General features: G+C 36.3%; 1 protein-coding gene across 3 annotated transcripts in view; it reads right to left on the minus strand.

Annotated features, from left to right (window-relative positions):
* The window catches only part of LOC120635695 (alpha-1,6-mannosyl-glycoprotein 2-beta-N-acetylglucosaminyltransferase), a 68,330-nt gene that overhangs the window by 19,620 nt on the left and 21,707 nt on the right, over positions 1-27,003 (minus strand). For 2 of the 3 annotated variants that reach the window (XM_039906807.1, XM_039906805.1), the window contains exons 2-4: positions 26,124-26,367; positions 20,437-20,535; positions 17,076-17,215 (exon numbers count right to left, since the gene is read on the minus strand). In XM_039906807.1, coding sequence (XP_039762741.1) covers positions 17,076-17,215; positions 20,437-20,535; positions 26,124-26,238 — 354 coding nt within the window. In that variant the 5' untranslated portion in view covers positions 26,239-26,367. Of the gene's footprint in view, positions 1-17,075; positions 17,216-20,436; positions 20,536-21,245; positions 21,342-26,123; positions 26,368-27,003 lie in introns of those variants that run through there. The other variant, XM_039906806.1, reaches the window with a different exon arrangement.

The following is a 27,003-nucleotide window of genomic DNA, read 5'->3' on the forward strand; positions in this document are numbered from 1 at the left end:
TAATGTGGGATTGTATTTTTAATTTTACTCCATGTGCCTTCTGAAGTTTTAGATTATATTATTTTTTTTACAATGTCGGCAGAGGATATTAAAACGGTGAGGTTTTTAATTAATTTATTTAAATGTCTGTTTTTTTGGTTACAACTGTAAAAATTACTCCAGTCCAAATAAAACACCAGTTACAGAATTATACACCTTTTTACGAATTTTGTCGATTACGCCTTTTTCCTTTTCTCTTTTAAAACCTCGCCAAATAATCTCAAACGCCCGATGTCGCTTCCCGCGCCATCTTTTTTTCTCCCCTCTTCTTTCTTTTTTTTTCCCCGCGTCGCTTTAGTCGCCAGTCCTTTCAACTTTCGTGGCAGCGCCGTCTTATCAAATATCAATACTCCAAATCCATGACTGTTTTTATCAAAAGGATTGTTGACTAAGGTCTTTTATAATTTCTAGATTTGCATATCATCTCGTATTGGTAATCTAGCTTAGAATGGCATTTATCTTTGACGAAAATTCAAGTAGCCTTACATGACGTTGTCACGTTCAACTATCGTCAGTAAACCGACTTTACAGACAACCGTTTTTTTTATTTAATTGATTTAAATGTCTGTTCTTTTGGTGACAACATTATGTTTTTTTTTATTCCACTACAAGTTAGCCCTTGGCTGCAATATCACCTGCAGGGCTAGCACGGGCAGGAGATATAAATTATATCCCCCGATTATATCCTCTATCAAGGGATATAATTATCTTTTCCCCTTGCCAGAGCACGGCAACAGGGGAGAGGATAAATTTATCCCCGTTTGACATTTCTCGTGGATATATATCCCCCGCCCATAGCATGGGAAGAAATGAAAGGGGAAAGACTATCCTTTTTTGACATTTGAAAGAGACAATTTTATCCCCGTCCTTAGACGTGGGTTTAAAATTCTGTTAAAGAATTAAAGTCGAAAAAAACATGTCTCGTGGTTTCTGGGGCTCTTATTATTCAAGTGAAATGGAGAAATCTGAACGAAAATTACACCGGCGATCTATACGTGACGCCAGTAATCCGTTCGAATTTCCCGATGCAGAGTTCCAACACTTGTTTCGGATGGGTAAAAATTGTGTGCTGTACTCGTGCGAGGACCTTAAAGAGGCACTAACCACTAAATGCTGTCGATGGACTACCAGTGCACATAAAAGTAAGTTGTTATTAAGTACCTAAAATCACCTTGTGCAAAGACATCATCTATATATGAACGTAGGTTTAAAAAAAAGCATGGCTAATCACTTTTTGTCTAGGTTCTCACATCTTTAAGGCTATTAGCGGACGGTAGTTATCAGCGGGGACAGGTCAAGACCATGGCTGTTGCTCAAACAACAGTCAGCAAATAACTGACCCAAATTACTGGAGCTATTGTCAGTATGTGAGTATATATAGGTACTTACTTCCTAATAATTCTCATTAGTAAATATAAATCCCATCCTGTTCAAAGTGCAGTGATGTGATAACTAGTTTTCACTTTATAGCTGAGTGCCCCTTGTACGTGTTGGTAAGATGGGAACTACAAGGTAAGGATAGAATAAGTGAAGAAGACCTAGCAAACCTCACCTTAGGGGATATTGTTAGGTTCACCACAGAGACTGGTAGGTTTCAGGGGGGACCCTGCCGGGACACCAGTAAAACCTGTGTCTCAAACATGGGGAATAGGGTGGAATGGTCCTTACATAGGACTGATCACCCGTCTGGCAATGGCAGACATCCCCTCATCAAATATAGATATACTTACTTTAATAATAAAATTATTAGTCAGTACTTAGTACTTCAGTATAAGTACATAGCAAAGATATTCAATGCTAGGTACTTTAATTATTTTTCATTTCATTTTAGACTAATGCCAAAGTAGATATTATTCCCGGGAACAGACTCTGGAGATCCACGATAGATGTTCAACTGGTAAAGACAAATTATTTAGATCTAGAGTTTATCAAAAACTTAAACAATCAAGTAAGTTAATAATTTTAAAATGTGTTTTACAGATTGTGGTGTGTGTCCATGACCAATTCATATTTATTAACTGTAAAGTAAAATATGAAAAGATACAGCTGTATGAAAGTAGAATCGGACAGTACTACATCTTATGTATGTTTTAAATAAAATGTGCAAACTTTCAAAACTTTACTTATTGTTGCCATTTACTAGTATAAAAGGGAAACAATGCAAATCAAAAAAGTTACACACCTACCTATATCATTATATTATACTCCTCATAATTACCTAGAAATTACATGCCTAGGATTCTGCTGCATATGTTGTATACGACTAGTCTGGTAAATTATTTATATGAATATACAAAAAACAATGTCTCATTATAATAAAATTGTTTATTTGAGGAATTAGTACAAAAACTTGGCAGTAGATACTGTATTTAGTAATGAAATATAAGAAAATAAAAAAATAAATGTCTGATAAATTATTTAACATGGGCATGGGTTAATCATCACGTCCAAATTACAATGTAGGATTGTGCATATATTTCTATTCAACATTTTATTAAAATCTTGGAGAAAATCTGAAAAAGAAAAACAAGTAGGAATTAATTTACATGTTTAAATAACAAAGTAGAATTTTATTGGGGACTCAGGCTATGCTCTAGAGCCTTGGATGATGACTCCGGATTTAGAAGCTGCACCAAAAAGTTCTGCAGAGAAGTACACAAACTGGCACTGCCAAGTAAGAAACTGTGTGGAAAGGGCCAATAGGTACCTCAAAGACACATTTCGCAGCTTGGGGATTGACTGGGTGCTTCATTACAGTCCCGAAAAAGCATCTCCACTTATATATGCCTGCATAACACTTTATAATATTATGCATCATTATAGGCGTGTATTGTAAATATATACTTTAAATAATATTTAAGTTCCCATAACTTATTATTATTGGGCACATTAATGTTTGGTAATATTATAAAATTATATCTTATAATAATGGTTCCTTATAAATCATTGATCCTGCATTTTCACATACAATTTGCCCTACTAATTGGGGTCAACAGTATTGAGCATAATATAATAATATAATTTGTTTATTTCAGAACTCTAATGGAGCAAATGACAGTAAATTTTGTAAATACGAGCGAAGAACGACATCAGACATCAAATATGGATCAAACAAGATTGTTAACAGTTGCTCGACAAAAAAGAGAGATTTATAAATACATATTTTAATTAATAAAATTTCTAAATTAACCTTTTCATCCTTTTTAATTTATTTTTGTGTGATGAATGAGCATTCTGCATTCTTCCATCTATACTCTGGAAAATAAATAAATTTTTCACTTGGTTGACTTTACAGCAACATGTATACTACGTATATGTTGCCCGTGGTGCTGCGTCCCCGAGCTGTTGCAGCTTTTTTAATGTCCTGCCACGTCTGCAAATAAAAGAAAAATTATGCAAGACTTGTTTGATGCCAACAACACTAATAAATAATTAAAATTTTTTGCACTTGCTTAGTTTACCGCAAAATTGACTTAACTGTTTCCACTGATTGACCGTCCCGTCTGGCCCATGCTCCTTCAGTAATGACTAATTCAAGATTTGTCACTGGGAGTCTGCCCTTTTGGCTCCTAAGAGTTCCTGTGAATTCCCCAGTGGTAAGGTGGTTGTGGGTTGGCATGAAATCTACCAACATTTGCAATTGTATTTTATTACTTCTTGATCTGAATAAACACAAATTTGTCAACTAATGGGCCATAGAAAAAGGCAAGCACAACTTTAAATAAAATAGTACAAGATCAATAATTTGATATGTAAACAGGATTGGATCTTGATGATTAACGTCTCTGTTTACTTTCACTGTAAAACATTAATTCATTAGGTACGCTTCTAAATCAATAGGTAGTCACTTTTTCAAACACTTTATAATAGAAGACTTACTTTTTAGCACTCATTTTATTTTCTCGAAAGGTAGGTTTTATACCACTTTGAAAAATCCAGAATAAATAATATAAACAAACAGCCGCAGACGAGGAACATTTATAGATAAAAAAAACAATAAAAAACTTAGACAACTAAAACAAAACAGAAAACGAAAAATTTATTTGTCAAAATCATGAGCACAGATTAGAATAATTAATTTGTGACATTTACCGGGGGTTCGTCTTTCCCCTATTATATCCACCGTGGATATATTGTCCACCCGTGTGCCCATGCTCGGGGGGTGGATATAAATGCGTGAGGGGATAAACGTTATATCCTTTCCCCGTGGAGAAGTGTCCCCCGCCCATGCTAGCCCTGCTGCTTGGAAAAGATGATGCAGTCTAAGATGTCAACGGGATAACCTGCTAGAGGTATCGCCATTATATAAAACCCAGTCTTTGTCGGTAGGGTGGTAACTAGCCACGGCCGAAGCCCACAAGACCGGTCAAGAGAAATCGGAGAGCCTGGGATCTCCCACTTAAAAACACAGCGCTCCCCGATGCGCCAGGGAGATCGTTAAATTACGTATCGATTTGTATTGAAATAGCTCTTTTATTTATGCATGTGATATGCATAAACGAAAGACTAACTCGACACTAAAATTAGAAAATTTAAAAAAAAATAGTTTATTTGGATAAATAAAATTACTGTACACGCTCATGGCTGGAGCCTTCTTTTAAGGGTAGTACTACTACCCCTGTGTCAGAAGACACCGCTCTTAAATAACATGAAATAAACATAAAAACGTGGGTAGGTATAAAAAACAAAGAATAATTTGCGATGACATTAGAAATAATAGACGTGTCTCGTACATAGAAGAAGATAAGTTAGCTAAAAAAATTAAAATTAAAAAAGTACATTACAATTTATTTAAAGCGCATAGTGGTTGGCGTGTGCGTGCGTGCGTGCGTGCGTGCGTGCGTGCGTGCGTGCGTGCGTGCGTGCGTGCGTGCGTGCGTGCGTGCGTGCGTGCGTGCGTGCGTGCGTGTGTGTGTGTGTGTTTTTGTTTGGTGAGTGAGTGCCCGCCTGGGTCATTAATCTCTATATTACTTAATATTAAATAATGCGTTTCAATAACGATTCCACTTAATTATTTTTTTTAAGTTAATAGAAGTTTATTTAATATTTCTTTGCAAGCATGCAACTTTTGAGAGGAGTCTTAAAGTCCCAGAATGGTCTACGTAATTTATTTCACGTTTTCGAATTCTTTCTAGGTAAAGAAACCGGAAACGTCGCAACCACGTCGCCGTCCAAAAAAGCTAGTGATACCAAAACGGGCGCCATCTATCGTCGCACCAAAGAAGCTGCCGGTTTTCATAACCCCAGACAAAACGACCTGCTTGGAATGCCCCTGCTTCCCGAAGGAGGATCCGTATGATAAAAACAAGTAGGTAGGTCTGTATATTTATTATGAAAATAACTTTAATTTTCTATAGTCCGCGAAAAGCGGGCCAATCTGTATTTAAGTAAATAAAATATCACTTGCTCCATCGGTGAAGGAAAACATCGTGAGGAAACCTGCATGCCTGAGAGTTTTTCGTATTGTTCTCTAAGGCGTGTGGAGTCCACCAATGCGCACTAGGCCAGCGTGGTGGACTGCGGCCTTAACCCCTTCTCATTGTGGGAGGAGACCCTTGCCCTGTAATGGGCCGGTAATACCACCGACCCACGGTAATGGGTTGATATGATGATGTTGATATGTATACAGATCAGACGTCTGCGTCCATCTTATCTAAGTATAATGTTCAATTTCAATGTCAAAGAAATTTCAATGTGTGGTGTGCAAACGCGGTCTTATCGCTGAAGCGATCTCTGCCAGATAAACCTTTGGTGATAGTAATTCCTAAAGTTACAGTAATTTTATAAAGTGGGTAAATAATTAAACTTTTGGTAACTATTAATTCATATCAGCCAGATATTTTATTAAATTTTGACGGCCGATTGGCGCAGTGGGCAGCAACCCTGCTTTCTGAGCCAAGGCCGTGGTGGACTGCGGCCTTAACCCCTTCTCATTGTGGGAGGAGACCCTTGCCCTGTAATGGGCCGGTAATACCACCGACCCACGGTAATGGGTTGATATGATGATGTTGATATGTATACAGATCAGACGTCTGCGTCCATCTTATCTAAGTATAATGTTTGTAAACACGGGGTTTTCAGAAAAAAACGGACAATTGCGAAACGCGAATTTTGAAGCGCGAATAACACGAATATTTTCAAACCGTTACAGAAAACTAAATCCGTGTCAGAAATCACCAGTGAGCCTGTACGAAATGGCGTCGGCAGTGGTGGACAAACTGGATTTACCGGCAGCTTTCGACTGGACGGAAGACGATGTAGCGAGGTGGATGGAAGACGATGTTGGGTTCCCGCAGTATAAGGTTTGTTTCGTTGTTCGAATTCTTTATTGCCTCCAGTACGAGTTATCTATACTTATAATAAAACTGTAACTGGAACATTTCTGTACATTTAATATATTTTGAAAATTTTGACCGGGGGATGGGGGGGGGACTTTATAATCGACACTGAGTCCAAAACAGATTTTTATTTAATTTTTGTCTATCTGTCTGTCCGGGCATCACGTGAAAACTACTGAACGGATTTATATAAAATTTGGTATAGTGGTAGCTGATATACCGGGTCAACATATAGGATACTTTTTATCCCGATAAACAATAAGTTTCCTCCGGGAAATGGGATGAAACTTTTTATCAATTTTACTTTATAGCTCCGTTAAATTTCGACCAATTTTTATAATTCTTTTTTTATTTCAAAGTGTATACTATCAAGCATGTTCTGTCTAATTTTAATGAAGATCTGATAGATATTATCGGAGATAAAGGACATAACTCTTTACAGATAACAGAAAGTCGCGAGGCATATGGGACAACGATCGAATGCATGCGTATCATCCTACTAAATACTAATATTATAAATGCGAAAGAAATAAAGTAATATAAATGTTAAGTTTGATTATATACCTGCAAATTCAGTTTTAAAATATTCAAATTAAACCTATCGCTTGCGACGGGTATAAAATTCAAAAAAATTCAAGAAATTCAAATTCAAAATTCAAAATTCATTTATTTCAAGTAGGCCTAATACAAGCACTTTTGAAACGTCAAGTCTGTCCGTGTGTAGTGACTCTACCACCGATTCGGAAAGCAGATTCTACCGAGAAGAAGCCGGCAAGAAACTCAGCAGTTGCTCTTTTCCAACATCAAAAATTTACATTTTATATTTTAACATTCATTTTTCTATCTTGTGAGAGATGAAAGCGGAGCCGGATGCTTCCAAGCAACCTTGTCATTAAGAAACTCATCAATTGTATAATAACCTCGCTGTAATAAATGTGTTTTAGCACATTCTTTAAACTTATGGATTGGTAGGTCCAAAATTACCTATATATAGAATAACACGTACGGGCGCGAATAACATAGTTTGAAAATAAAACATGTAGGTAGCGCCGCAATTAGATTTTTTTTCTAGATGCAGACGAAGTTGCGCTAGTAAATACATAAAGGTAGGCATTTTATAACTCTCACAACGCCCATCCCTAAGTTTTTTATAACTCGTACTGGAGACTTTCTTCATATTATATCATCTGCATCCCCTGTGCATACCCTCTTTGCACGCCGCTGCGTACACAACGGAGAAATTTCAATGTGTGGTGTGCAAACGCGGTCTTATCGCTGAAGCGATCTCTGCCAGATAAACCTTTGGTGATAGTAATTCCTAAAGTTACAGTAATTTTATAAAGTGGGTAAATAATTAAACTTTTGGTAACTATTAATTCATATCAGCCAGATATTTAATTAAATTTTGACGGCCGATTGGCGCAGTGGGCAGCAACCCTGCTTTCTGAGCCAAGGCCGTGGGTTCGATTCCCACAACTGGACAATGTTTATGTGATGAACATGAATGTTTTTTCAGTGTCTGGGTGTGTTTATCTATATATTATAAGTATTTATGTATATTATTCATATAATTATTCATAAGTCATCTTAGTACCCATAACACAGGCTATGCTTACTTTGGGGCTAGGTGGCGATGTGTATATTGTCGTAGTATATTTATTTATTTATTTATTTAAATTGATTAGGATTTTTAACAAATACGCTAATTATTCTTATTTTATTCATAAATAGTTTTCAAGAAACAATTAAAATTGTATTTGATAGATAACAAATGTTCATGACATTGAGTTGGTGGGTAATCTATATATATAAAAGAGAAAGTGTGTAGGTATGTTCCGTATAGGCTCCGAAACGGCTGGACCGATTTCAATGAAACTTTCAGGGAATCTTCGGATTGACCTGGCGAGTGATCCTGTAAAGTTTGGTCACGATCGGAGCACTCCTATTTTTGAACTGTCAAACTGTCAAATACAGCTTTTATTTACTATGATGATATTCTATTGTTGGGTGTATATGGGTGTAAATAATGATCTTCACCCGCTCGAAAAGAGAATAGAAGATAATGAATACGGAGATAAATAAATGATTTAATATATTAGACTTAAATTAAAAATTGAATCATGTAAGTTTATTGTTTAAATAAAATAAAGCAAAATCTAGCCCGGCGAAGCGGACTGGGTATGCTAGTCTATTCTATAAAATGGACTATACGTAGTTATTTTGTTTCAGGCGTGCATTCTACGCAATCACATAAACGGCAAGCGGTTGATAACGCTCGAGGATCCGTCTAAATTGGCCGAGTTGAACATCAGAGATTTTGGACATATACAGGTAGGCCGCGTGGTGGTGGCAGATTTATTTATTTATCTTATATCTTTAAACGAGCAATTCTTGTATATATATAATAATATATACAGTCAAACCTGGATAAGCGAGAGTTCAAGGGAGCACAATCTCATTCTCCCTTATAGAGGTTTCTCACTAACCCCAGTTTCTCGCTAATGCAGGTACATGGGTAGCGTTTCTCTCTTATAGAGGTAGCAGCAATAACAAGACATATTCATGCACTATGTAATTTTATTTTCGTGAATTTCGTTTGGGTTTCTGTTTTTGTATTTTGAATGTTTTTCTCTAACTCATAAATTTTGTCGAATATTGCTTGCTCGACTGTCGCTTATAGAGTTATAGATAAGTAGCAGTCTCACTTACGGAGGTCCGTGAGGGAAAAACGACTCTCTCTTACAAAGGTTTCTGTTTCTCGCTAATAGAGGTTTTGGGAGCTTAAAATGACGGGTCCTGGCTATTGCTCTCACTTATAGAGTTTTCTCACTTATCCAGTTCTCACTTACCCAGGTTTGACTGTATATAATTGGAATCTCGGAATCGGCTACAACGATTTTCAAAAAAATTAGTAGTTGTAGTTTCGGGGGCGATAAAAAATAATAAATAAATAAATATACTCCGACAATACACACATCACCATCTAGTTCCAAAGTAAGCGTAGCTTGTGTTATGGATACTAAGAAAACTAAATTTATTTTTTTTGTGAATAGATAAATACTTATAATATATAGTAAACACCCGGACACTGAAAAAAATTATGTTCATCACACTAACATTTTCCAGTTGTGGGAATCGAACCCACGGCCTTGGAATCAGAAAGCAGGGTCGCTGCCCACTGCGCCAATCGATAAATCGATCTAGCTAGGATTATTTTTAGAAAATGTCATTTTATTCGTGTTTTCCGGTAATAACCGGTGTAAAGTAATTCGGTGCAGTCGAAGTTCTATATTATTATAGACACTATCTTTCAGACGATAACATCGAAATTGCGTCGCCTATTCAACGTGGAGTTTGTACGTTTCGCCCGCAGTATCGGCCTGCCACCGCGTAAGCCGTTGACGCATTGCACCTGGTTCAAGTCTAGGACTGGACCGAGCTGGGGAGTCAGGCAGAATTGGACCAGGTGAATCGCAGTCACTTCTAAGACAATTCTAGATTTGAGAGGAGTGCAGTGAGTGCTAAAGGGGGAATTTGAGTATTTATAATCTGTAAAATCTGAATTTTCTGGTCTGGTCTGAAGCCTCCCCGGCTTTGGCCGCGGCTGGTTACCACCATAACAAAGACGTGCCGCTAAGCGATTTAATGTTCCGGTGCGATGTCGCGTAGAAATCGTTTCTACTGAGCGACGCGATGGCTCGCAGTACAGAATTACCTACACTGGATTTATTAGTGTACTACCTGCTGTATACTGTATTGCTATTTAACTGTTAATATATGATAAACTTATAAACTTATGACATTTTAGAGGAATGTGCAGCGTCCAAATAAACTCATGTGAGTTTCAGGATGCGTAGATTAATAATTTTAGTAGTTTGTGTAATAAATAAATAAATAAAATAAAAAATAAAAATAAAAAAACCGATTGGGGCTTGGGTGTATGACTTACATATTCCCACTTCACTATCACACTCCAACAGGTTGGCCCGCTAACATCTTAGACTGCATCACCAGGTGAGATTGCAGACAAGGGCTAACTTGTAGTGGAATAAAAAAAATTAAAAAAAAAACTTATGCTCCTTTGTAACAGTGTTTCGTAATGCCGTTTCATGTTGTATACAATTTTTTCCTATCGTTTTTTTTTTGTTTTTTTTTTTTTCTCTCAACTTATTTCTACTTAGGGGGCGTCCATAAATTACGTGAGGTGTTTTTTTTAAAATGTCTGTACCTCCCTCCCCCCTGGTGAGATGTCGTGAGATTTTATTTAACCCCACCCATCCCCCAATCTCACGAGAGATTTTCAAAATTTTGGTTTTTTACGTTAACGCGTTGTATGGTATTTTTTTGTTTCAATCAGGAAAAAAAATTGCTTGCTATTTGCCGAGACCCCCCCTCTATCCAACGTAAGATTAGATGAGTTTGACTCGACCCCCTCCCCCCCTTAAACATCTCACGTATTTTATGAACACCCCCTTATGAGGTTAAGAGGTCGTTCCAGATGCGGGCAAATGTCTACCACTATAATAATAATAAACCCCTACCGGGGTGTAATCCTCTGCCCGGTGCAAATATATATTTATGTAATGTATATATTTCAGTGTATTATTCTCTATGTATCTAAGTATTTGATGTTGTTTTGGCTCACTATATATATTTATTTTGTACACGGGCGTGGGAGGCAATCTCGATAGTAATCAAGGGCGGATCCAGCTTTGCCGCCAGGAGGGGGTCACATAGTCGTGGTCAAGTCGAGAACTTATAATTTAATTTTGATGCCAATAGATAGAAATAAAAAGTAGGTATTTTATTAATGCACCTAAGTACTGTACTTAAAATTTTTTATTCTTTATTTTACACTTGCAAAACTTAACCTAAATAACTTGTACATATACACGTACATAATGCCAACTTCTCTTGAAGACATCCAGAGAAGAATTATCACTCACGGAATGAGGCAGCCTATTTATATTCCATAACCGTGGTGAATGATTTGCCATAACTGTTAGAGGTATGTCGAGGGGTATGACGCAAAACTCCGCAAGAGTGAAGGGTTCAACAAGCTCAGGGGGGTCATGACACCCCTATGACCCCCCCCTGCATCCGCCGTTGATAGTAATAATCATTTATTTGCTAGAATTGTGGGTAGCAATATCCCTTCCCTTCGTGTCAAATTTAAAGAAATAGGTATACTTAAAGGAGCCTCGCAATATATTTATAATAATATAATCTTAATTAAACAAAACATAAGTAATTATAAACAAACAGTCCATATAAACAGTCGACTTACTAGAAACGAACATAAATTAGTGATATCTGCATATCGTCTGAGAAAAGTACTGAAATCCTTTCTGGGGATGAGTATATGGTAGGTAGGTAATATTAGACCTGCCTTTACCTACATTTAAGCAATATTTTAAAACACATTTATGTGGTCGCACTTCTGGTTGCCGCTGTTCCGAACGGAAACGGCGGCGCCACGTGACAACTATAACGAAGTTTTACGAATACCACCGAAGCGCCATCATGAAAAACAAGGATTGGAGATCGGAGGGTCGTGAGGTTAAATACTTTTTGCGGAACGGACGTCTGGCAGGCAAGAAATATGCTTGTCAGGCGAAAAAAAAAAAAACGGGGAGAATTATTGGCCAGGCTAGGGAGATGAGATATATTTTCCAATGAATGTAACGGTATTGTTCTAATGTAAAGTTTGGTGATAGTAAATGTAATAATATTATTTTTAATAATAATATATAATATTTTGTTTATTGTTCAATAAAACATAGGTACAATTTACATTACATCTGCACAATGTAAATGCTTATACGATGATAACCCATGTGTACTCTTTTATTTAACAAATCGTGGTTACTACACGATTGATGAATTCCTTAACGACAAGGCTGCTTGGAAGCAGGCCACTCAGCTCTCATCTCTCACAAAACAGAAAATTTTTAAGATTGTTTAACTATAAAAAGATGTTGGAAAAGAGCCTTCTGCTGAGTTTCTTGCCGGCTCTTCTCAGTGGAATCTGCCTTCCGAACCGGTGGTAGAGTCACTACAAACAGACTGACTTGACGTTTCAAAACTGCTTATTAATTAAGGCCTACTTGAAATAAATGAATTTTGAATCTCGAATAAGTTGTTTTACAATAATTTCTACACAATCTACTGTCAACGACAGTGTGCAAATCTTTTCTGATTCTCGGCTTAAAGACATTTATTTCTCAAATAGAACACAATAGTTCACTTACATCGAGAATACAATCCAGTGGCGTGCACTTCATACATGCACAAAAGCACTGCATACCCTAAAATTTTTGTATAACACATAAAGGGGCAGGATTTTATGCCATTTTCCTACAATATACATACAATCATATTTTAAAATGAGTAGATACAAAACCACAAAGTGATTTACAAATGTACCATATTATTTAAAAGTAAAAATTTGCGGGTGGTTAAAGAAAAAGCGCTTAGTATTCTACGGAATAAGATTCAAAACTCATTCGAAAAAAAAATATTAGGTTTGTCAGTTAAAAAAAAAAACTGTTTTTTCTTTTTCAGATGCGACATACTACGGTGGATGGAGGTGATCATGCCGGAGCCAATCAGAATGGACCATTGGGATCTTGTCTGGTACGAGAAACCGGATTTTCCTAAAGTGAAAATTGCGCGCATACAGCAGCGTGCGGTACACGACACATGCACGCCTCACTACCGGCCGCCGGAACCAGTTGAAACGTGTCGAGAGTACATGGTAAGGGAATGTATTTATTTATTTATTTATTATTTATGTACCATAAATTGTGATTGTGAACATAAGATACATGAAGTGTACGAAGGAAAATGTACAGATGGGTTGGGAGGGTGATTCACAGTAGATGGAGGTAGCACAGAGGACTGTAGCGGTGATGACCTAGTGGTTAGGAAGCCTCACTCTCGGGAGACCGAGTTTGATCCAGAGCTAAGTATTTTCGGAGCTTTATGAAAGATTAGATATATGTAGTGTAGTGTGTAGGACAAACAGCCACAAGTTATACAGCTTTATACGTAGTCTGTACTAATAATAAAACTGTAACTGGCAATAGTTCAACGGGTACCACGATAATATTATTCGATATGTCGATATTTCGACCTGTTTGTTATACGATGCGTAGCTGAAAATGAAAAAATGAAAAAATGCTTTATTGTCATAAAGAATAACAAAACAGAATCAAAAGTACTTAAACATAACACATAACATATATACAAATTTTGTTTTATTTTACACAGATAAAAAGTGTACCTGTTCTCCGAACTAGTTGAGACTGTGTCTCGGAAAACAGGGCTAACCCGCTCGATGACATAGCTTAATACTAGAAATTAAGATCACTTGTTTGCCCAAGTACTCGTGGTTGTGTTTGTACGTGCCATAAGTGTCCATGTCAGAATTTTGTGTGTGTCAGTGCGTGTGTGTGTGAGTGTGTGTATTTGTGTGTGTATGTGTACGTGCGCGCGCGCGCGCGTTTGTGTGTTTGTGTGTGTGTGTGTGTATGTGTACGTGCGCGCGCGCGCGTTTGTGTGTTTGTGTGTGTGTGTGTGTGTGTGTGTGTGTGTGTGTGTGCGTGCGCGTGCGTAAATGTAACTATGATAAATTGGTAAAAACGATTTTCAATTCACCCAATAAATTATACTAGAATCACCAATAAATTTTCGGTTACTGCGTAATTTAAGGTCTGAGGTCTTTTAAAAAAAAAAAGATTTATTAATGCTACAAATAAAATATAACGGCCTGCTTTCTGAGCCCAAGGCCGTGGGTTCGATTCCCACAACTGGAAAATGTTTGTGTGAAGAACACTAATGTTCTTCAGTGTCTGGGCGTTTATCTGTATATTATAAGTATTTATTAACATTATTCATTAAAAATATTAAAAAGTCATCTTAGTACCCATAACACAAGCTACGCTTACTTTGGGGCTAGATGGCGATGTATATTTATTTATTTATTAGACAGACCAAAATAAAAAATAAAATACAGTTTTGGCTTCAGTATCAATTATAGATGCACTCTCAAAAAACCTTTAGAAATTTTCAATGTAAATAATTCGACAGTTAGTTAGTCAGTTAGTTACAGTTTTATTATAAGTACAGACTACCTATATAGCTGTATGGATTATGGCTTCACACTACAGTACATATATGTTTCATGTAGATGGAGTTTCGTGTAGTGTGCATGAAAAAACAGCCGCAGGCGATCTGACCTAAAACGCCCACACAGAAACCGTGTACACGACTAATATTGAAGCATCAAAAACCACTCCACTTTAGTAGTGTAGTGTTTCTCCAACAGGCAGTTTAGCCACTTCATAGCATTTAGCAATTGACAGTAATTGTTTTAACTCTAATGTTCCAACCAAAAAAAAATTCTAAATTCATTTATTTCAAGTAGGCCTTACTTTATAAGCACTTTTGAAACGTCAAGTATGTATGTTTGTAGTGACTCTACCACCGGTTCGGAAAGCAGATTCTACCGAGAAGAGCCGGCAAGAAACTCAGTAGTTGCTCTTTTCCAACATCAACATTTACAATCATTTAGATAGAAATCTTGCGGTAGATGAGAGTTTGGCTGGCTGCTTCCAATATACCTTGTCTTTAAGGAATTCATCAAATGTATAGTAACCTCGCTGTATTAGATGTGTTTTTACACATTTTTTAAATACATGCAACAGTAGGTCTAGAATTTCCTTAGGAATCATGTTGTAAAAGCGTATACACAACCCCACAAAGGAGTTCTGCACCTTTCGCAGACGATATGCAGATATCACTTTTTGTTTATAAAGAGTAATATTTAAACTCAAAAAGGCTACAACGTTATTAATTTATTATTTATATCGTTTACCATGAAATGGGGAAAATGAAAAAGTTAGTGAGCTAGCAACATTCCGCGGTTTTTTTTTTATATTCCGGCGTTTACGCAAGTACTCTTTCGGAAGCAGAGAAAAACTTACGCCACTTTCGAAAGAGTGTGTGGGACTAGCTGTTCATACCCCACGGCAACTGCCATTCTGTTGCTTTTATGATGCATCATCTTTTTTACATTTTTTATTTAATTGGTATCTATGAGCCATCACTACACACTACACTATAACATAACATAATAATTGAAAACGAAACTAAATCAAAGAAAAAATATATATATCAAATAAAATAAAAAAAAATGTATCTATGTATTAATTATATCGACATAAAGTATCTATCCGCTTTATAATATTATAGTATTGGTTAAAATAAACCCAATCTTCCAGACGCCCAGAAAATTCAAACTCCAAAGCAACATACCCGAAACACAACAGTACATTTGGATGTCGAAACCGGTAGAGTTGGAGAGAGAAGAAATAGAGAAACAAAAGGAGAGGGAGAAGAAATGGGAGAGGAAGAAGCGACCACTAACAGTGCCCCAGGACACGAGACTGATGCCAAAGATGATAAGCCTGACAGGTCTCACTGGCAAGGAATTTTTACTGGCGAAAAGAAAGATGGCAACACCAAAGTTTTTATCGATAAAACATTCTAAAAACTAAACGTTGAATTTGAAAATGTAATTGAAATTTATTGAAATTAAGAATTAAAAAAAAAAATTCAGTTTACAATAGTATTGGAAATCCGGATGTAATTTTTAAAATAAAACCCGTGTCTCTGAGTCCCCGCTCTCCTCCACATACAATTTATCTATTTTAACAGAGAAAACAAAAATACCTATAATCTAACATGCTAATAACGGTATGTGAGTAGAAAAAACTAAGTACACTAATAATAGAAAAAAAACGAGTGTGTACTTATGTCACGCGTTAAAAGTTATACTTCTTTGGAGTAACAAGATAAAATGTTATCTTTCGCCTTATTCTAACGTTTGTTGAAAAAACCACACTAACAATAGATTTAGTATTTAATACATTGAAAGTTTTATTATAACGCATCATCTAGTTATCTTATTATCGTACAACCAAGTTTAACTCGCATTCAAATTTGAGATTTTGGAATGAGCCCGCATACTTTGACAATTGAAAGTGAAGGTTGTCAAAACTTTTTTTTTGTAAACTAATATCTTGACTAGAGCTAACTTCAGGGTGTCGGTTTTTTGTGACGGTGTGCGCGCGCATCGTAAGAATTTACTCTGATCATTTTTCCCTAACGCGCCAAAAGAAGTATCACTTCAATAAAAAAAAGTTAGATATACTTCCTCGTAGACCTTTTTTGTGGGTAATAATGAGTACTTCAATCATGTAGTACATAATTTTTACGTATAAACAATAGTTTAATCAGCGCACGCCTAGTAATGAATTTGCTAGGCAACTTTTTGCTACTTTGGGTTCCATTATTATAATTTTCTTAAGGATACCCAATTAAATATATATATATCCTGTTACTTTGTGACAGTTTAGCTTTCTTTTGGCGAAAAATGGTTTAAATCGGTCCAGTACTTAAGTAGCCTATTCGTTACAAACAAACGAACGAACGAAAAATATCTTCCCGCTTTACAATACTACCGAACACATAGATCGGAGTACCGGTGGACGTTGGGGTCTTAAGGTGCACCGGTAAACGCAGCGTTGGTCGGCCCCAAACGAGGTGGACAGATGACATCAGGAAAAATTGTTTAAATCGGTGCAGATAATTTTTCCCTAACGCGCCAAAAGAAGTACAGCTTCGAAAACTTACTTGTATTGCTATAATGATGGTGTCGTTCTGCACAGGGCCGAAAATGTCTTCGTTGTATATGGTCTGAGCCTCGTTGATTCTGTATATGGCTCTGAGGATATCCGACACGTTCTTAGCCGCGTACCGCTCGGTTGAGTTACCTGAAACATATCGTCATCATCGTCATCACACTAACCCATTACCGGTCGACTACAGAGTACGGGTTTCCTCCCACAATGAGAAGGGGTTAAGGCCGCAGTCCACCACGCTGGCCCAGTGCGGTTTTTTTTTTTTTTTTTATTTATACACTTTATTTGTACACCACAAATAGGGAAAAAAAACAATGGACACAACAAAAATAAACTTCAAAAGTAGGATACGAAGGGCGGCCTTATCGCTTAGTAGCGATCTCTTCCAGGAAACCTTAGGATTAGGAAAGCCAAGGGAAACCGATTGGTGGGGTGTATTATTATTATATACATACTTACGAACAATTACACACTAACACTTATCAAGATTACACACATAAAATACTAATAATAATAAATATAAGAAATAATAAACTAATGTATACTAAAACATACTTAAATATGAGTAAGAGTGAATCACTGTCGTCTTTATTGCTCAAGATAATGGGCTTTAACAGCATTTTTGAATATGTATTTTGGATTAGTGGACTCCACACACCTTTCATAGCCTCTCAGTCATGCAGGTTTTCTCACGATGTTTTCCTTCACCGTTGAAGCAGGTGATATTTTAATTACCTAAAACGCACATAACTTAGAAAAGGTGAGGTTCGAGCTGGGATTGGAACTCGCCTCCCCAAAAGTGAAGTGGAGCTCGTACCCACTGGGCTGTGCTCCGCCTTGTATACACACATTAATTATATATAACTAGCTGTTGCCCGCGATTTCGTCTGCGTTTGATTTTGTGTTTGGATGTTGCATTAAATTTAGTTGTAGATCTAAAAAAAATGAGGGGTTTGCTGCTGTCCGCTGAGGAGTTCTGTCCTCTATCTCCAACCACAGTATGGGCAAAATTAACACATATTATAACCTCTTTAGTACAAATATAATTATTCAAATCGGCTATAATTTGTCGGAGTGATGGTGTAAAATCGTCAAATACTCATGCCCTCTCCCAAAGGAACCGAGCTTAATGTCAGGATAAAAAGTATCCTATATTACTTCTAACACTTCCAAGAATATGTGTGTGTGTGTGTGTGTGTGTTTTTGAGTGAAAGCGTAACAAACAAACTTACATTCACATTTATAATACTAGTAGGGATAGGGATGATTTAAAAATAACATTTTGTACGTTACAGGCGAGTAACTAATGTAAAAATAACTAAACTAAAGTAACGATGCAATGTTACGTTAACACCCTTTCATGTACAAAAATATATCTAAGGACCTTTACCTAGTTCTTGAAGCGGTGATAGCGCAGTGGGTGGGAGCTCGACTTCACTATCGGGGGCGGCGTGCGAGTCCCAGCACACACCTCTAACTTTTCAAAGTGACGTGCGTTTATAGCAGTTAAAATATCACTTGCTTCGACGGTGAAAGAAAACATCGTGACTTAATGCATCCTGCATGAGTTCTACATAATGTTCTCAATTATTTATATTCTTTCATTTATATTGTGTGTTAAAATCTACTTCTATATATAAGTGTGTTATATATTTATATATCTATATATATAAAAGAGAAAGTGTGTGGGTATGTTCCGTATAGGCTCCGAAACGACTGGACCGATTTCAATGAAACTTTCAAGGAATCTCCGGATTGACCTGGCGAGTAATGCTGTAAAGTTTGGTGACGATCGGAGCACCCCTATTTTTGAACTGTCAAACTGTCAAATACAGCTTTTATTTACTATGATGATATTCTATTGTTGGGTGTACATGGGTGTAGATAATGATCTTCACCCTTTCTCGAAAAGAGAATAGAAGATAATGAATACGGAGAGAAATAGATGATTTAATATATTAAGAGACTTAAATTAAAATTTTAATGATGTAAGGTATATTGTTTAAATAAAATAAAGCAAAATCTAGCCCGGCGAAGCGTGCTGGGTACGCTAGTTACCTATAATTATTAAAATCAAACATGGTATTTGTATCTTTACATTTTGGTATTTATGTATCAACACTCTTGGCACGTTCTCTTGCTGTAAGTCCTATCTACAAAGGTTGCCTGTAAGAGATTGCTTGCAGCAATAAGGCCGCCTTTGCATGTCTACATTGTGTACTGTATACTCTTTACTGTTTCTTTTCCTGTATGTTATACGTGCAATCAAGTGTTTTTTTTTCTTATTCTTCATAATGTTCTCAAAGATGTGCGGAGTCCACCAACCCGTAATTGGCCGGCGTGGTGGACTACGGCCCGTGTCCTGTTGTGGTGGTGGTTGATATGATGATGATTATCATGATTCTATTACTATGTTGTGTCATAAAAATATACATATATGGTAATTAACCTTAATTATTAAACTACGCGCTGTTGCCCGCGACTTCGTCTGCGTCTGATTTTGTTTTTGATGTGGCATTAATTTAGTTGTAGTTCTAAAAAAAAATAAAGTATTCGGTATCGCTAAACCTTAAATGTGGGGTTTGCTGCTGTCCGCTGAGGAGTTCTATCCTGTATCATCAAACACAGTATGGGCAAAATTAAACACATAGTATAACCTCTATAGTACAAAAATGATTAATTAAATCGGTTATAATTCGTCGGAGTTATAGTGTAAAATCGTCAAAAACTTTCATCCCAACTCCCAAAGGAACCGAGCTTAATTTCGGGATATAAAGTATCCTATATTACTTCTAACACTTCCAAGGATATGTGTACAAAGTTTCATGAGGATCGGTTAAGTAGTTTTTGCGTGAAAGCGTAACAAACAAACTTATATTGACATTTATAATATTAGTAGGGAAGTAGGGATTAAAGAAAAATTATATGAATGAAAATACTTTTATTGAACACCACAAAAGGTACATAATAAAAGAAAAGTACAACTATACAAGGTATACAATTTGGCGGCTTTATGGCTTCATAGCTATTTCTTCCAGGCAACCAATGGCGAAGAAAACAAATACAGAAAATAGATAGGTGGTGCATATATACATATACCCAGAAGAAAAATATTTTATTCCTTAAATAAATATATATATACTACTAGCGTACCCCAGCGCCATCTGTCGGGCTTGTTTGTGAATCTAAACCATCCAGGGGGCCAATCAATCGTATACCAAAAAATTCATTCAAATCGGTCCAGCCGTCTAGGAGGAGTTCAGTGACATACACACGCACACAAGAAATATATATATATAAATATATAAAAATACTGATGTCTGTATATCAAACAACTGTTGTTTCAGACTTACCTGTAGCATTTCTAGGGTGTACCGTCAAGTACTTATGAAGCTCTGGTGGCACTAACGCCAGAACCTGTTCCGACGTGTCGTTCGCGTTCATCAGCTCTTCTGAAATAAAGAGTTTAATCACATTATGTCCAGCTTAAGTTATTTAGCTTAGTGGATGTGGCTTCGACCAGCAGCTTCGCTGTCCACTGCGCCAATCGGCCATCCAAATTAGAAGTATATAAGTAACTAAATCCAAGTGGTGATAACCACTGGGTTCCTTGACGGGGGGGGAGGGGGGGGGGGGGTTTGGGTTGGTGGTGACCGCTGTAGATGCTAGTAGATGCACGATTGATATTCCCTTAGTCGCCTCGACCCGCGGGAAGAGGTGGGGTGGTGACAACTGTATTCTGATACCCTGTCATCACACAGCACAATTTACTTTCTTTTTTAATACCCATAATAATAGCCTTTAGTAACAATCTTAGAAATTACAATAATTATACAGTTAACAATTATGATAAAAAATATACAGCACAAAAAATTGAAAATCTCATACTCCGTTGTTTTTTTATTTATTTAAACAACTTTATTGCATAATAAAGGAAACACACACAGGAAAACTTACATTAACATAAATTATATGCAAAAGGCGGCCTTATCACTAACAGTGATCTCTTCCAGGCTACCTTAACTATTGGAATAAGGCAATGAGAGACGGGAGATCGCAATTATATATTTAAAAAATATATACATATTATATACATAAAAAATGAAATAAAATAATAAATGTAATAAAATATAATATTAAAAAAAAAAAAAAAAGGTTTCACCGAGCATTTTTTGCACGTGCCATACAAGACAAGGTCTTGTCAAACAGTTATCAGAGAACGTGAGATTAGTGAAAGAACAAAAGTAGGTAGAATTCAATTATTTATACAAAACAACACGTCCATGAAGCTGTTATGATATACATCGTGTACAGGCTTTTATTTATTTATTTATAAGCATTTCAAGTGACACAAACGGTACTATTACACATAAGAGTAACGCCGTATTTTTATATCACATAAACCAATGGAGTTTCCACGACTTAGTTATACATAAACGATAAAAATGTCCGCCTCACAATATATGCTGTTGAAAGCATTGAACGCACGCGATAAAAAGTTATTTGCCGAGGTAGCTTTGGAGACAGATTGTTTACTGTCTCTGAGAATTAACTGTGAGAACGAAAAGCTAGTTCATGAGTAAACCACTGCCATAGATTTTACTGAAAGAAATCAGATACAGCCCTAGCATCACACTGTCACTTTATTAGGTACACGTCTCGTAGCGTAGATACTATGCGCGTGTTGGTCTTTTAACTTCAATAGGGTTGTCATAAGCAAACACTTAGAATGTTTTGAATTAGTTTGTATGGAAAAATTAAAATGCTTCTTTTGATTTAATTTTTCTACAGGATTATTCCTTAGCAAATATACTTATGCACCCTTCAACAGTATTTCGGTTACACGTTTTTACCACACCGTATTTCTTCTTACCATATTTTTTTATTCCACTAAAAGTTAACCCTTGACTGCAATCTCAAAGTGATGATGCAGTCTAGGTAGCGGGCTAACCCGTTAGGGGCAGTGGCGTGCACTTCATAAATGCACAAAAGCACTGCATACCCTAAAATTTTTGTATAACTCATAAAGGAGCAGGATTTTATGCCATTTTCCTTCTTTATGCATACCTTGTGAAAAACCCTGTGCACGCCACTGGTTAGGGGCATGGCTGTTATATTAAATCCGTATACCTAATCAGTTTCTTTAACGGTTGACTGGCGTAGTGGGCAGCGACCCTGCTTTCTGAGTCCAAGACTGTGGGTTCGATTCCCACAACTGGAAAATGTTTGTGCGATGAACAAGAATGTTCTTCAGTGCCTGGGTGTTTATCTGTATTTTATAAGTATTAATGTATATAATTCATAAAAATATTCATCAGTCATCTTAGTACCCATAACACAAGCTACGCTTACTATGGGGCTAGATGGCGATGTGTGTATTGTCGTAGTATATTTATTTATTATTTATTTATTTATTTCAAGTAGGCTTAGTTTATGAGCACTTTTGAAACGTCGAGTTTGTGACTATACCGCCGCGCCGCGCCGGTCCGGAACGCAGATTCGACCCAGAAGAGCCGGGAAGAAACTCTGCGCCAGTCGGCCGTCCAAAAATAAAGAAGAAATTTATAACACTGTACAGATTTTCCTAGTTCTCGCGGATCGTAGCAAATGAAGTTTAAATGTTCGTTGTTCAAAAATCATAGTTTTTAACCCCTGTCCGCCGCCAAAAAATGGCGCCATAATTTTTCACAACTTCACCAATATGGGTATCAAATAAAAGCGCTTGACTAGAGGTTACTATACACTTTGGAAATATTCAAATCCAAGATGGCCGCCACAACAAAATGGCGAATTACTTTATTTTCCACAACTCCCTCTCAGTACGAGTAAAAAATGAAACGTCGTTTAGTATGTACAATATGTTGAAAGTCAAGGGTTTTAAATTTTTTTTTTTAATAAAATTCAAGTACCATGAAAACAGATAATAATAAGTAAAAAAAATGTGATTTTTAGACGAACAAAAATTTTAAAATTATTTAGTATATATATAAATTGTGCTATTCACGCAAAGTGATGATTAGTGAAAAAAATGTAAAGAAACCACAAATAAACAGAAACAATGTTCATTTCAGTTAAAAACATAGACGACACAGACAAACATAAATGAAATTAAAAGAAAACCTGTTCTCGCCAATGTTTTAGTGTTAGGGTTAGAAATGACTGCTATTGAGTTAGTATCTGAAAAAAATTAGAGAAAAAGGTTAAATTATTAATAGCACGCTTTTAATAGCTTCACTTTTTCTTGTAAGGTAAGAAAGAGAAGAAGTAGAAATACTTTATTGCACACAAACGTCAAAATATATTTAAAATAAAGTAAAAAAAAAAACCAAAGGAACAAAAATGGAAGAGAAAAAGTAAAGAGCGAATAAAAATAAGAATAAGTTTAATAATAAAAATATGGGTAACCGTTTATAAAAACAATTTGAATGGTTTCTTTTGACTTTTAATCTAATGTCGATCTAGTTAATAGAAAAAAAACGAAAGTAAAAAACAAAGAGGTTAAAAAATAAGAAAACCAATTTTCTTATTTCTTATTTTTTGTTTGCCGGTTGTTTCTCTGAAGTGAGGTTAAACGTACTTTGTCAAGTAGGGTGCTTATTATGACCTTGTGCACCAAAGTGTTTGTTTCAGTAAACCAGAATCACACTGCTAGAGAAAAATAAAAATTTAAATGTAATATCTACATACATTTTCTTAAATTTATGCACCTATGATTGATTATACAGTACATGTTTTATTGCACGCCTCATAAGGGAAGCGTCGAGGTGGGTATTGCTGTCAGTTTACGCACACCGAGTGATTTTCCAACTTAAAATGTCACTTTTGACGTGACAACGTCTTATAATTCGATGGAGCCGGCTGCACGCACGAAAAAACATGACGTATGCGGCGTTACCTCGCTCTGAGGCGTTCCATTCAAGGCTTGAAATGCAAGCGAGAGCGCGGAACGAACGACAAAGAGGCACAGTCGGCCTCCGCGTACGACATCTGTCTCTCTCCTACTTGAGTGAGCGATGCGTCCGCGTGGACAGCTTCTGTACAATAATATATTTACATGTTTTCGGCAAGGATGAAGTGCAGTGAAAAGTGAATGTGGTGTCAATTGTTTATAGCAACGATAATATCTATCAAACAAAAAAAATTTAAATTTTGTTTTGAAAAATGCAACCATTCCATCAGTATTTTCTTACGACGTTGTCACGTTCAACTATCGTCAGTAATTTTTATTATTTATTATAATAAAAAATAATAAAATTTCATCACCAATTTTTTTTTATTATTTATTATAATAAAAAAAAATTGGTTGTCTGCAAAGTCGGCTTACTGACGAGAACGCTTTTATAAGTGAATATAAATAGACAAATGTTGAGAAAAACACAATTTTTAACACTCATGTTTTTTTTTAATCTCTTTTTATTATTTAAACTAATTGAAAAATTGTTTAAAACAGTTCTGTCTTGGACGTCTTTGTGTCTGTATGTGCGGATCCCGTATCTTGTGGTCACGATAACGAGCGTAATATTTCACCTATCGAGTTGGTTTTTTTTTTAGGCTTCAGTATTTTGAGGAATAGAAGCCTATTACTTTTCACGGTATAATCAGATGTAGTTTAATTATTATTTACAAATAATCTCAATTTTATTGTAATGAATGAAATTATGAGGCGTGCACTTTTGGATTTTCCAACTATTTTATTTTGGTCTAATATATAGAAGATACTAACAATGAATCTGAAGACTATGTTTTTTTTTCTTTTTTTTTTACTCGTTGATATCTGAAACTTCAGCAGTCGAAACCCGATAGCGTTCGATGGTTCAACTCTTAAGGTACGATGTTATATTAATATAACGCAACGATCTTTAGGGAGTCCAGCAACGGGTGGCGATGCTAATCGGTGGATGGAATAGTTTGTATGGGAGAAATTTACTTGACAAATACAAAGACGTAAGGAACCGACCTATTTCATGAAGAATCCAGCTTAAACATTATATTAAGCGGTTAGTTACTTGAAACGCTTCTTGTATATTAGATAGGTAAGATAACAACAAATAAATAGGTAAGACAACAGAGAAAATAACAAAGGAAAGAAATGAGAAAACCTGAGACCGGTAGTACGTTATTATTGTGATTAAGGTGAGAAACCAAAGTTATGGAATTCTGTAATTTATCTGAAAAATAATAAAGAAATATTTCAAAGGCATGCTAATAAAGTAATTGTTTACGTTAGGTGTTATGGGACCATAAAATGCTTTTTGTGCTCTTGTGCTTAATGGTTTATTCAAGGGTTCACTGCAAGTAACATTTTCTTTTCCATGTAAAATTCAATTGACCCCTAAGACACGGGATATCCTAGTTTAGGGGTCCAGGGTTATTGGAGAAGAAAAAATTGTACTTTTAATCAAATAAAAACTGGTACATATCAATTACTCCGTGTTGTGTGTAGTGTCTAGTGTCTCCGAACAAAGTCTAATGATGAATCATTAGACTAATGATGAATCATTAGACTAATGATGAATCATTAGACTTTGAATCATTATTAACCAAATCATATCATTCTTTAATTTTCTCGCAATCCTGACATAAATATCTACCATCTACATCAGGTTTGGAAGATAAACGTCTCGAATAAAATAGCTTGTTTTATGCACTAGTTGTACAATCTATGTACTGTTATTGTTACCTTTTTTTGATTGGATAAAAAAATATTAATTCGGTTAAATGTATTTATGTGTATATGTATAATCCTAAAGCCCAAGTATAACCAATACGCGAAGTACATTTCACTAAATACGAGTGACAGAGAGAGAGGGAGAGAGAGACAGTCTGTCTCGTTCACACACACACAGTAACTCACAACTATCCTTCTTCATGGCTCCGTTAGTCGCCAACATCATTAGATGAACCCGCAGCTCCAGTATAACCAATACACGAAGTACATTTCACTCTATAGCAGTGACAGAAAGAGAGAAAGACTGCCTGTCTCTCTCACACCTTCAGTGAATAGGCAAAGTCTGTCTCGCTTACACACCAAGTAACTCACCATTATCCTTCTCCATGGCTCCGTTAGTCGCCGACAACATTATCTGCACCCACAGACAGAACAGCCCCAGTATAACCAATACACGGAGTAGGGATGCATATTTTAGCCGGGGCATTGCGTCTATAAGGGTTGGATCGGAAGCATTTTAACCACCGCCGCTAGATGGCGCTAGGTGTTGGCTATTCTTGACGGCAGATGGCGCTGTTCCATTTTCTTTTTTTCTTTCTCTTCTTTATTGCGAATTCTGAAACAAAGTATGTTTTTCATCATTCTGATGTTCAAATTCTTAAATGAGTGAATATATTATGTATATTTTGCTTTCTGGAACTCAAGTTTCCAACTAAGTTCATTTCATCGGTTTGCAGGTGTTTTTATACTCGAAAAGAACACCGCGGTTGCGAGACTAGGGACTATCTTTGCCTTTCATAGCAAAGGTTTTTTAATTCGTTTTTTTACAAGTTAGCCCTTGACGAAAATCTCTCCTTGTAACTGATGATGCAGTTTAAGACGACAACGGGCTTGCCTGTTAGGTGTATGACAGTTGTATGAATCCTAATCGGTCTCTACGCGACATCGTACCGGAACGCTAAATCTTTAGTAAATCTTTTTCGCTAGCGTGCTAAGGCACCTACAAGACTAGACCAGGGAAAATGCAATAATTATAAATTCCCAAAGTGCCCATGCCAGCGAACCAAATCGGGACCTTCAGCTTAAAACAGCGCTCACCGTTGCGCTGCGGGAGGTCGTCAAATCAAACTAATATACACAAAAACTACACAAAATAAGCAATTCATTTAAAGGAAATTGTATACAATTCCACAATAAATTACCTGTTGTTATCTTGGGGATGTCAGTAAAAAAGTTCAAAGTTTGTATTAAG

This window comes from Pararge aegeria, chromosome 27, assembly GCF_905163445.1.
Source record: "Pararge aegeria chromosome 27, ilParAegt1.1, whole genome shotgun sequence".
Taxonomy (NCBI): Eukaryota; Metazoa; Arthropoda; class Insecta; order Lepidoptera; family Nymphalidae; genus Pararge; species Pararge aegeria.